The following is a 13795-nucleotide window of genomic DNA, read 5'->3' as shown; positions in this document are numbered from 1 at the left end:
TTGTGCATGCTCTGTTGCCTGTGTCTATGTGCCTGTGGTTCTGTCAGTGTGATCATGTGATGTATCTGACCCCAGGAATGTGTCAATAAAGTTTCCCCTTCCTGGGACAATGAATTCACGGTGTTCTTATTTCAATTTCCAGGAGTGTATTTAGAACGTTAAAAAGTATCTCAAACATGCAATGGATCCATGGACCTCCAACTGTGGGCAACGAATGATCATATGTTGAATTAATCCACAGGAGTTTTGTTTTTGGGCTTCTGCACTTTTAGTTGTGGCCATTTGAAATAAATATCTCATTACAACTGATATTTTTGAAATTCATGCTTGTTGCCTTGAAAGAGGTAATTTTGTTCGACATACCTCATTCTGTCTGAGCTTGGGATATGTCTGAGATGCTACAACAAATGGATGTCAGTGATATTGAATGATAGTTTTGTGGATATATTCCATTATCCTCCTTGTATAGGGGTATGAGCAGCGATCTCTTCAGTAAAGATTATTTGTGGATCCATCTATATGAAATATATGTTTATGTTACAGTTTCACAGAATAAAGAATGTTTTCCTGACAAGTGCCACAACTATGCCATGTTGAGGTACTACCGGGAACTGACTTGCCATCCTTATAACAACAGTGATGCCTGTTGTCCAGCTGCCTTTGACTGTAGTAAGTAATTACTCATTCATAAGGGGGAATTTGTGATAATAAGAGCAATTGTATTATAATTTTTGTGTATATATGTATTACATACACTGAAACGGTAAACAAATCATGCATCCAGTTCCTAATGGTGCCCAGTTATATGGACATAACTAAGTGTGGTTCCTCTCTCTCTCTCTATCTATCTATCTATCTATCTCTGTCTCCATGTTCTCTACCCCATTTCCTTCCTCCCCCTCCAATCGTTTCTCTTTTTATGTTCAGCGGCCATTTGCACTGTAATTACATTATAGCCATTAATCCTAAGTTATTTATTGGCTTACTTGCATCTGTTGTGAGAGCTCTAAAATCTTTCTGTCATGTCTAGGTAGTTGCCCTAGGTCAAGGCAGTTATCAGAGAGTGTATTCAATATTGCTTCACAAGATGTTTTCTCTATATTGTGAGAGTTACCGAATAATAGTCTCAGTCTATACTCAGTAGTCAACTTCTGGTATTATGGACTAAATATGCTATTTCCTTGTAATTCAAGTTAAACTGTCCTTGATTGATTCTGCACCTTTTATAATTGAATCTGAAAGCCAATAAAACATTCAGTTACTAATCTTAGTCCATCTTCTCTATATCTCAAAAAAGACAAAATTTGCTAGTTCTGTCAACGTAAGGTTATATAGACTGTCATCTAAACCTAAAGTGGCTGAGAGCATACACACCAATATACAGGGTGTTTTATTATTAATATAAATGGGTCAAAGGAATATAATAATAGGAGCAAAAATGTCTAGTAAACATAGGTCTGCAGATGAGCCATTTGTAAGATAATTGTGAAGGTATGGTTATAAGAATGAATTATTGTCCTAGTTAGTAAAAATGTGTTTGAAATTTAAAGTTTCTGATTAGGTCCCCATCTGAGTGAACTTGTATGGAAGACCATAACTACAGTTTTCAATGATCTCGTAAACAGCTCACTTGAAAACTCATGTCTGCCAGAATGTTTTTGCCTCAGCAATCTATACTTTCACCTGTGTCAGTTTTTTCTAATAATTATGATTCACTTCTAACATCATGTCTGTGTGCAATAGACTCAATTTAAAATTTCATGCTCCATCTACAAATGTTTTTGCATTAGCTATCTATACTTTCACCTGTGTCACCTTTTTCTAATAATTATGATTCGCTTCTAACCTTATGTCTGTGTGCAATAGACTCAATTTAAAATTTCATGCTCCATCTACATAACTCTGTAAAATTACTGTTTTATGTAACAAATCGATATGTTACCACATTTTATTGGTATTGTGGAACACAAATTATTTTGAACAAAAAAATCATTTGACTTAATTTAGCCTGTGCCTATCCAACAGCATTTATGTTTAACAACATTCTCACACTTTTTTTTCTTTTCCAGGTTTTCTTGATGTAATAGATGACAAAAAGTGCCAGTACAAAGGAATAGTTTATGAGAAAGGAACAGTTCTTTATGATGAAGTTGAAGATCCATGTGCTGCAGAATGCCGCTGTACAGAAACACTGAAGTATGTAATAACAAGACAACAAAGTGCCTGTTATTTATCATTTATATTTGTATATCTCATCAATACACTTACCAGACAATGAAGTACGAACAGTTACAGCAGTACTCACCACCACACAAACTGCATATGAGGATTTCTTTTTTTCCCATTAGTCAGAAAATGATGGGAATGGGAAATAGGGCACACAGGTTGTGAAGTAGAGGACAATGCATGCCAGTCTCCAGAACTATATCTAGTACTATATACATATCAGCTCTCATAATTACATACCTGCACTATGTGCTGAAGTCCAAAAGTCCAAGAATAAAAATCCGTGATATTCATATCCTTTACTTTAATGTTATTTCCAAGATACAGGGCTATTACAAATGATTGAAGCGATTTCATAAATTCACTGTAGCTCCGTTCATTGACATATGGTCATGACACACTACAGATACGTAGAAAACTCATAAAGTTTTGTTCGGCTGAAGCCGCACTTCAGGTTTCTGCCACCAGAGCGCTCGAGAGCGCAGTGAGACAAAATGGCGACAGGAGACGAGAAAGCGTATGTCGTGCTTGAAATGCACTCACATCAGTCAGTCATAACAGTGCAACGACACTTCAGGACGAAGTTCAACAAAGATCCACCAACTGCTAACTCCATTCGGCGATGGTATGCGCAGTTTAAAGCTTCTGGATGCCTCTGTAAGGGGAAATCAACGGGTCGGCCTGCAGTGAGCGAAGAAACGGTTGAACGCGTGCGGGCAAGTTTCACGCGTAGCCCGCGGAAGTCGACGAATAAAGCAAGCTGGGAGCTAAACGTACCACAGCCGACGCTTTGGAAAATCTTACGGAAAAGGCTAAAGCAGAAGCCTTACCGTTTCGAACTCATTGATGGGGACATGCTGCGCCGAGTGTGGGAGGAACTTGATTATCGGCTTGATGTCTGCCGAATCACTAAAGGGGCACATATCGAACATTTGTGAATGCCTAAAAAAACTTTTTGAGTTTTTGTATGTCTGTGCAAAGCATTGTGAAAATATCTCAAATAATAAAGTTATTGTAGAGCTGTGAAATCGCTTCAATCATTTGTAATAACCCTGTATATAATCGCAGTCACCACAGGCATAGTGTCATTGCTGTTTTCAAATCCTTCACTGAATGCACTTTTTACTCAGTTCACCAGTAGGCCTACCTAAAATCTGCAATCCAAAGACTCCCATCATTTTTCCCAGGACACAAAACACTTTCCTACTCGCTTGAAATCAGATCGTTAATCTAACACTAATGAGTGTTAGGAATTCCATCTGAATTTACATCAGAGTTGTGCTAAAGCATGATTGTACAATGTTTTAGGCAAATACAGAAGAATATAGGATGATGGTGAAGATTATGTTTGGTTTGTTGGGCACTCCACTGCGGTCATCAGCGTTCTTACAAAGTCCCAATGTTGACAAGTCCATTTTTTTCACAATCCAATCTAGCCATTGTCACGAATGATGATGATGATGATGATGATGAAATGAGCAAGTTGCAATTCTACCATTCATATTTGGATTTTTCATGATTTCAGTAGATTTGCTTAGAATGGATGGTGAGATTTTGCTTTTCAAAAGGCAACGGCCAATTTTGTTCCCGGCTTTGTCCAATGCAGTCATGTTATACACCTCTAATGACTTCATTGTGTATGTGACATTGGACATCAGCCTTCCTTATTTATCTAATTTGTTTCTCAGTTACCTTTTTGACTGCCATAAATTTCATTAAAGTAACAGAATATCTCATTTTGAGGCACAGTCTTGATAACAAAAGTAATTTCTTCCCCTCTGGACCTGTTTATGGATTGCCTGTAATGGATTTTTTGAGAACCTAGACTGAAGGTAAAATTCCACTCAGTGTGAGAATGGAAGTGAGGAGGTGGTTAGGTAAACTGATTCCAGGACATTATACAAACAAGTCATGTATTTGGTGTGTATGCCAAATCATAGAATCCAATCCAAGACAGCATTGTGTGGTAACAATAACATATCTGTTTAACACATCATCAGATGCTCTGGCCACACATCTTTATCCATTCACTCATTCATTTATTCATTCTTCCACCATATTCCATGAGTCCCACCATGAAAGATAAACTTCAAGGAGGCAGAACAAATCTTGCCATGCATTAACAAAAATGAAACAGCTGTTAAAAACTGTATCCATACATTGTATCACCAACAATTAATATTATTAATAACAATTAATATCATTAATAACAATAAACTATCACTATACTGTTATATGCTGTGCTCTTTACATAGTAAATTATAGTTGTTGGTGACTTCAATCTATCTACAACATTCTGGCAAAAAAAGAGTTTAAAGCCATCAGTAGGCATAAAACACAATCCAAAATTGTACTGAATGCTTTCTCAGAAAATAATTTTGAACAGTTACTTCAGGAGCCCAGTTGTAGAGAAAACATACTTCTCTTAGCAACAAATAATCCTGACCGGATAGGGAGAATTATGACAGATACAAAAATAAGTGACCACAAAGTTGTTGCAGTGAGACTGAATATCAAACATCCAAACCTAACAAAAATAAATTCAAAATTCTTCTTTTTAAAAAGTAGATAATAATTTGCTCAAAGCCTTTCTAAGAGCCGGTCTTCACTCCTTCCAAACTGACTATGTAAGCATAGACCAGATATTGTTTGAATTCAGAGAAATAGTATCAATGGTAGTTGAGAGATTTATTGGGAACTTCAATGCCAGATGCTTTTAACAGTTTCCACAATGAAAAATCTGTCCCAAAATCTAGCAGAAAATCCAAAGAGATTCTGGTCATATGTAAAGTACACAAACAGCATGATGCAATCAATATCTTCACTGCATGATAACAATAGTGATGTCACTGATGACAGTGGCATTAAAGCTGAGTTACTAAACAAAGTTTTCTGAAACACCTTCAGCACAGAAGATGAAATAATTATTCCAGAATCTGAATCTAGAACAACTTGCTAATATGAGTAACTTAGAAGTAGATATCCTCAGTGTATTGAAGCAGCTTAAATCATTTAATAAGAGTCCAGACTGCATACCAGCCACGTTCCTTTCAGGATCTCATACAACAGCTCCACACTTAGCAGTCATATTCAACCTCTCATTCATTGAAAGATCTGTACCTCAAGATGGGAAAGTTTTGAAAGTCTCACCACTACCCTAGAAAGGAAATAATCCACTGAATTACAGACCCATATTGCTAATGTCAATTTACAGTAGTATTTTGGAACATATACTGTGCTCAAACATTATGAATTACCTCAAAGAAAACAAATTATTTATTTATTTTATTTATTTATTTATTTAGCATCTGTGTTAGTGTACAAACGATATTGGACTTGCCATACATAGAAATTAACAATATTGAATATACAAAATGAAATTGTCTGCAACTGGATTTGTCATACACAGAAATTAAAATATAGAATGTAGAAAATGAAATTGTCTATAATAAATGACAGCAAACACAGTTTCTTTCCACATAAATGGTTTATAGTAATTTGTTTCTCAGTAACAATATACAACTAGTACTATAGATGGTAAAGTATAATAAAAGCTGAAACAAACGAAGGTAGAAAATTTTGGAGGTTAGTTTGTAAAGTCATTTTCTTGGTATTCAAGATATTCATTTATTGAGTAGCAACATTTATCAATTAAAATTTTTCTAAGTTCCAATTTAAAATTTGTATTGTCCTTTAAATCTTTAATGTACTGAGGCACTGCATTATAAAGCTTAATTCCCATGCGGCTTCAATGCTTCTGACTTCGTATTCTAGTTGTGACAGTCTGCATTTGTGTGGAGATTGCTTAAATTAGCTTTGGTTAAGAGTACACATTGAAGTATATAGACTGATGGCAGAGTAAGTATTCCTAACTTTTCCAAAAGGGGTCTGCAGTGAGCTTGTGTTGGACTGTGGGTAATTATTCGAACAGCCTGTTTTTATAAAATAAAAATGTCTTTCAAATTAGATTTTGAGCTGGCCCAGAACACTGTTCCAAATGAGGCAACATCATCATCATCATCATCATCATCATCATCCTTTAAGACTGATTATGCCTTTCAGCGTTCAGTCTGGAACATATTCCCCCTTATAAAATTCCTCCATGATCCCCTATTCAGTGCTAACATTGGTGCCTCTTCTGATGTTAAGCCTATTACTTCAAAATCATTCTTAACAGAATTCAGGTACCTTCTCCTTGGTCTACTCCAACTCCTCCTACCCTCTACTGCTGAACCCATGAGTCTCTTGGGTAACCTTGCCTCTCCCATGTGTGTAACACGACCCCACCATCTAAGCCTGTTCACCCTGACTGCTACATCTATAGAGTTCATTCCCAGTTTTTCTTTGATTTCCTCATTGTGCACATCCTCCTGCCATTGTTCCCATCTACTAGTACCTGCAATCATCCTAGCTACTTTCATATCCGTAACCTCAACCTTATTGATTAGGTAACCTGAATCCACCCAGCTTTCGCTCCCATACAACAAAGTTGGTCGAAAGATTGAACGGTGCACAGATAACATAGTCTTGGTACTGACTTCCTTCTTGCAGAAGAGAGTAGATCGTAGCTTGCACTGAACCAAGTCTCAATATTTTTTAGGATTTTGTCAGTAGTTGACAGAATGAAAGTATCCAAAGTATGCCATTCTGATGCCTTCTAGAGTGCAAACATTTGCAATAACTCTCAGTGCAAAGCAGGCTGAGTTAAGTCTGTGTGTAAGAAATTTTACATGGTGTTTCCAATTCATAGCTTCATCTATATGCATTCCTAACACTTTTGCAAAATGCACTCTCTCTATTAGTCTGTCATCCAGTTCTAGATTAATGTCTTCATCATTAATCATTTTACCAAACTGTATGTAATTTGTTTTCTTTGCATTGAGTGTAAGTTTATTTGCACTGAACCAAGTCTCAATACTTTTTAGGATTTTGTCAGGAGTTGACTGTAACGAGTTTTTAATGTCACTCACTATCAGACTTGTGTCATCTGATTTGATTTGATTTGATTTATTATTGGTCCTGTAGATCATACAACTTGTACAGCGAAGTACATCATAATATAGGACAAGTCAATTTGAAAAATTATGTTAAGATGGTATATGACGAGAGATGACAATAGTGGCACATAACTCACATAGCAGAATACATACAGGATATATAGATAAAATATAAAAAAGGTTGTGTGTGATGAGAGATGATGGTGGTGCATACTGCACATAGCAGAATTCATATAAGAGATACAGACAGAATATGAGTAACAAACAATAATTAAATTATCTTACTAACAAGGGAACCTCCCCACGCACCCCCCTCAGATTTAGTTATAAGTTGGCACAGTGGATAGGCCTTGAAAAACTGAACACAGATCAACTGAGAAAACAGGAAGAAGTTGTGTGGAACTATGAAAAAATAAGCAAAATATACAAACTGATTAGTCCATGCACAGGATAGGCAACATCAAGGGTAGTTTGAGGACAGGAGCGCCGTGGTCGCATGGTTAGTGTGAGCCCCCGTGGAACGAGGGGTCATTGGTTCAAGTCTTCCCTCGAGTGAAAAGTTTACTTTCTTTATTTTCGCAAAGTTATGATCTGTCCGTTCGTTCATTGACGTCTCTGTTCACTGTAATAAGATTAGTGTATGTGTTTTGCGACCGCACCGCAAAACCGTGCGATTCCTAGACAGGAAAACACGTCTGATATATTCTATACGACACTGGTGACGGCATATGCGTCACATGACAGAAATACGTTGTCGACCCACCTAACTTGTACACTTGACGAATCGGTAAAAATATTCTTCTACCTTGCCCGATTTAGGTTTTCTTGTGGATGTGATAATCACTCCCAAAAAAATGATGAAAACGTAAGAGTTTGTCACATAAACTGCAACAAATAAATGCAACAGTTTCACAGTCGTGCAGTTTTCCCTGTGCTCTGTCAAAACATATGTTTTTAACACTTTCAAATTTTTCCATGTGTAGACTGTCAAATCCTGTATATGTCCAAGCAAATCTGAACATGTCCTGGAATTTTGGAGAGCGAAGTTGATTATGTGTGAGTGCCTGAACTTTGATAAATGACACCTGATCACGTAAACAATACTGCTCTGTTTACCTGTGCAGCTTCGCAAAATAATTGTCTGAAAATAAAAAATTAAATGTTTCTCTCAAGGGAAGACTTGAACCAAGGACCTCTCATTCCGCAGTTGCTCACGCTAGCCACGAGACCACAGCACTCTTGAGCTGGCGTCAACCTTGATGTTGCCTATCTTCCGCATAGACTACTCAGTTTGTATATTTTGCTTATTTTTCTCATAGTTCCACACAACTTCTTCTTGTTTTCTTGAGTGATCTGTGTTCAGTTTTTCAAGGCCTATCCACTGTGCCAACTTATAACTAAATCTGAGGGGGGTGCGATGGGGAGGTTCCCTTGTAAGTAGAAATATCTACAAGTGAAGATACAGCTTATTACAAGTAATTAAAATATTGTGGTACATAGTTCACATAGCAGAATATATATATGAGATACAGACAGAATATAGATAAGATACAATAATTAAATTATCTTACTAAGTAGAAACATCTACAACTGAATAAACAGCTTATTGCAAGTAATTAAAATGTGTTTCAAGAAATTCATGTACGGAATAGAAACAGTGATTTAGTAGCATATAGTACAAATTTTGCTGTATCATATTGTAACTGTAAATCATTGACATATATGAGAAAGAGTAGTGGCCCTAAGATGCTGCCCTGGGGTACTCCTAAAGGAACTACGTTTGCTTCTGAAACTAACCTTATTTTTTTATTTGAATTTACAGTGGTGAGCTCTACAATGTGAGATCTGTTTTTGAGATCTGACTCAAACCACATTTTAACTCTTCCTCTAATACCTGCTGCTTCCAGCTTATCAAGGAGGATTTCATGGCAGACCATATTGAAAGCTTTAGATAGATCTAAATTGATTCCTACTGCACTTTTGTTTCTCTCCAAATTTTTAATTATTTCTTGAGTGTAGTCTATGACTGCAGTTTCTGTGCTCCATTTTGCACGGAAACCATGTTTGATTACTATTACAAAGTTTATTATTGTCTAGTTAACCAGTGACTCTCAATTTCATCAGTTTCTCTAATATTTTGGAGGAAGCAGGAAGAAGTGATATGGGATGGTAGTTTTCTATTTTATGTCTGTCTCCATTTTTAAATAGTGTCCTCACTTTTGAGATCTTCAGTCGCTGAGGAAACCCACCTTCACTAAAGGATAAATTTGCAATATGTGCTAAAGGTTTTGCAGTCTGCACTGCAGTCCTTATTATGATTGAAACTGTTACATCATCAACACCTGCTGCCATTTTTGGTTTTAAGCTTCTAATCATTCTAATTACTTCCTGTTCATTTGTTGAAGGAATATTAATGCTGCAGGCAACCCTTGGAGCATGTATTATTTTTTGTTTTGTGAAGTTTAAGTTTAGTGAATGTGGTACATTTAAGAAATACTTATTAATACAGTTTGCCATTTCCTTCTTTTCTATATTGCAATTTTCACTGCTTTTGAGTATTATTTCTTCCTCTTATCCCAAGGTATTATAGACAAATAGTCAGCACAAATTCAGAAAAGAACATTCTTGTGTAACATAACTAGCTCTTTATCCTCTTGAAGTAATGAGTGCTATCAACAGCGGATGTCACACTGAGCACACATTCCATAAGGCTTTTAACACTGTTCCTCACAAGCAACTTCTAATCAAATTGTGTGTTACCTCAGTTGTGCGACTGGATTTGTGAGTGCCTGTAAGAAAAGTCTCAGTTCCTAATAACTGATGGAAAGTCATCGAGTAAAACAGGAGTAATACCTGGTGCTCCCTAAGGAAGATTTATGGGCCCTCTGCTGTTCCTGATCTACATAAAGGATATAGGAGACAATCTGAATAACCCTCTTAGACTGTTTACAGATGATGCTGTCATTTACCATCTTGTAAAGTCACCAGATGGTCAAAACAAATTACAAAATGATTTAAATGAGATTTCTGTATTGTGTGAAAAGTGGCAATTGAATCTAGATAATGAAAAGTGTGAAGTCACCCACATGAGTACTAACAGAAATCCAGTATATTTTTGTTACATAATAAATCAGATGAATCTAAAGGCTGTTAATTAAATTAAATATTTAGAGATTACAGTTATGAATAACTTAAGTTGGAACAGCCACATAGACAATGTAGTGGGGAAAGCAAACCAAGGCTGCAATTTATTGGCAGAATGCTTAGAAAGTCCAACAGCTCTATGAAAGAGAGTGCTTACACCACACTTGTCTGTCCTCTTCTGGAGTATTGCTGTGCAGTGTAGCATCCACATAATATGGGACTGATGGTGGAAGTTCAAAGAAGGGCAGATCATTTTCTCTTATCATGAAACAGGGGAGAGTTCCATGGGCATGATATGTGAATTGGGGTGGCAATCATTTAAAAAAAGGCATTTTTCATTGCGCCAGGAACTTCTCATGAAATATGAATCATCAGCTTTCTCATCCAATTACGAAAATATTTTATTGGCATCCAACTAGAGAGAAATTTTCAGAATAATAAAATAAGAGAAATCAGAGCAGACACAGAAAGATTTAAGCACTCGTTTTTCCTACGTGCCGTTCAAGAATGGAACAGCAGAGAAATAGCTTGAAGATGGTTTGATGAACCCTCTTTCAGGCACTTAATTGTGAATTGCAGAGTAATCATGTAGATGTAATGTAGGAAAGGAACAGGAAATTATTGCTTTAAATGAAGCCAATGATTTTTTTTCACTTAGGCCTACATTAAATTGCTACTGTTAATGTACTTCTGTTTGCTTATTTTTTATGCAGTTTCACTTCCGTTCTTCTAGAATAACATTTATCAACAAACTACAAAGATAAAGATGGGTTTACAATAGATACTGACACTTGCAGGAAATGGTAGTCTATTACCCATAATCACATAATGTGCAGAAGTGGTCACTAATAACACATGGTTTTTTTTTTCAGTGTCATGTTTTATGTATGATTGTAGCTATACTTTGTTTTTAAATGTTCTTTTACAATGGAAAACACTGGAGTATTTTCCCAATTTAATTCTCATAGCACTGAACAATTGAGTGAAATGATAGTGTCGGTAGCACTGAGAAACAGCAGCAAACTGAACGAAGTTCCAGGACCCAACGGAATCCTTATTAGTTTCTATACTAATTTAGTGGCTGAGTTAGCCTCCCTTTTAGATATAATCTATTCTAGATCCCATTAACAAACAACCATGCTCAGTAGTAAAAATATAGTATCCTATGACTATATTATCAATGAGTTACTGTTGGAATCAGCTAACTCATACAAATAAGGCAATAACACTTTGTAGGGATATAAAATGGAGTGATCACATAAGTTCAGTCATGGGTGAGGCAAGTGATAGACTATGGTTTATTGGTAGAATACTGGGGAAGTGCAATCAGTCTACAAAGGAGATTGCTTACAAATCACTTGTGTGACCAGTTCTAAAATATTGCTCAAGTGTGTGGGACCCATTCCAGACAGAACTAACAGGGGATATTGAATGTATACAGAGAAGGGCAGCTCGAGTGGCCACAGGTTTGTTTAGTACCAAGGAGAGTGTCAAAGAGGTACTGACAGAACTGAACTAGAAGACTCTTGAAGGTAGACGTAAACTATTCCCGGAATGTCTATTAACAAAGTTTCAAGAAATGGCTTTAAATTATGGCTCTAGGAATATACTACAACCCACTATGTATTGCTCACATAGGGATTATGAGGATAAGATTAGAATAATTGCTGCATGCACAGAGGCATTTAGACAATCATTCTTTCCACACTCCATATGTGAATGGTACGGAAGAAACCCTAACAACTGGTACAATGGGATGGACCCTCTGTCATGCACCTCACAGTGGTTTGCAGAGTATACATGTGGATGTAGATGTAGTTAGAAGAAAGCAGAGGTCACACTTTTACAAGAAGAGCATCAAAATGATCTACAGACCTACTGTCTAATGAGTGTATGGAGTATCAAGCAATATTCAAGACTAGATTGAGGATTTTTTGGTATGGAGGTTGCAGAAAATTATTCTGGATGGAGAATTATCACAAGATCCAGAAGTAACTTTGGGTGTTCCCCAGGGAAGTGTGTTGGGACCCTTACTGTTCATGTTGTATATTAATGACCTTGCGGGCAACATTAATGTGCACTTAAGACTTTTCACAGATGATGGAGTTTTCTATAATGAAGCACTATCTGAAAGAAACTGCATAAATACTCAGTCAGAGCATGAAGATTTCAAAGTGGTGCAAAGATTGGCAACTTGCTTTACATGTTGAGAAATGTAAAATTATGCACTTCACAAAATGAAAAACTGTCATATAGGAATTATTACAATTTCTGTGAGTCACTGTTGAAACTGGCAAACTCATACAAATACCTGGGTGTAGCACTCTGTAGAGATATGAAATCAAATGATCACATAGCCTCTCTCATGCATAAAGCACATGGCAAACTTTGGTTTATCGGTAGAATACTGGGGATGTGCAGTCAGTCTACAAAGGAGATAGCCTATATATCACTTACATGACCCATCCTAGGTCTCTTTTTGGTCAGACTAAACTTTAGACATCTGTACTTTTCCTTTTTTTTTTTGCAGAATTTTTATTTCTCCTTTTGTCAATTAAATTTGTTACCTCAGGTGTTATTTATAGACTCCCACTTGGGTTTTTTCTGTCTCACTATTTTTTCTTCTGCCTACTTCATTATTTCATCTCTCAAAGCTACTTATTCATATTCTGTTTTGTTCCTTACCCCTAATTCAGTCAGTAGTTGGCTAATACTTGCTTTGAAAGTCTCAACAAACTTGGGTTATTTCAACATACCCAGGTCCCATCTCCATGATTTTCTACCTATCTGCAAGTTCTTCAGTTTCAAACTGTAATTCATGTATGCTAAATTATGGCAAGAATTCACACCTGCTCCTGGAAATGTTTTGCAGTTTAAAATCTAGTTTCCAAATTTCTGTCTTACCATTGACACACTCTACCTGAAATCTTTTCTGTCTTCTACACATACAACCTTCTTTCATTATTCTTAAACCAAGTGTTTGTAATGATTAAACAGTGCACTAGGTAAAATTCTACAAGACACCTTCCCTTGTTGTTCACTTCGTCTAGTCTGTGTTCTCATACTATTTTGCTGTCTCCATCTTTTCCTATTATCAAATTACAGTTTCTCCTTAGAATGAACATATCATCTTAGTTAACATACTGAATGACTTCTTTCACTTCATCTCAATTTTTTTCAGTCTCCTCACCAGCCATGGACTAGCGGTAATGTGGTTGGCCTTAGCTTTGTTTCAGTCTTGGTTGTCATAAGTTGTTTACTATGCTGTTCCTATTAATCTACCTGCATACCCAGTTTCTCATTCATTATTAGACCTTTCACCTGTTTTATCTCTATTTGATATTGTGGTGGCAACCCTGTACTCAGCTGACTAGAAACCTCTCTTTGCTAAACCACCACTCTTTGCAATTTCCTGCTATATTCAACTT

At 36.4% G+C, this 13795-nt stretch overlaps 1 protein-coding gene across 1 annotated transcript in view; it reads left to right on the top strand.

The window, feature by feature from the left end:
• LOC124777699 overlaps positions 1-13795 on the top strand; it is a 103068-nt gene that overhangs the window by 10371 nt on the left and 78902 nt on the right. The window contains exons 2-3 of the mRNA XM_047253184.1: positions 544-669; positions 2070-2196. Of these exons, the coding sequence (XP_047109140.1) occupies positions 544-669; positions 2070-2196 (253 nt within the window). The remainder of the gene's footprint in view (positions 1-543; positions 670-2069; positions 2197-13795) is intronic.

The sequence above is a fragment of the Schistocerca piceifrons genome, chromosome 2, assembly GCF_021461385.2.
Source record: "Schistocerca piceifrons isolate TAMUIC-IGC-003096 chromosome 2, iqSchPice1.1, whole genome shotgun sequence".
Lineage (NCBI taxonomy): Eukaryota > Metazoa > Arthropoda > Insecta > Orthoptera > Acrididae > Schistocerca > Schistocerca piceifrons.
This window is presented reverse-complemented; position numbering and strand designations above follow the sequence as displayed.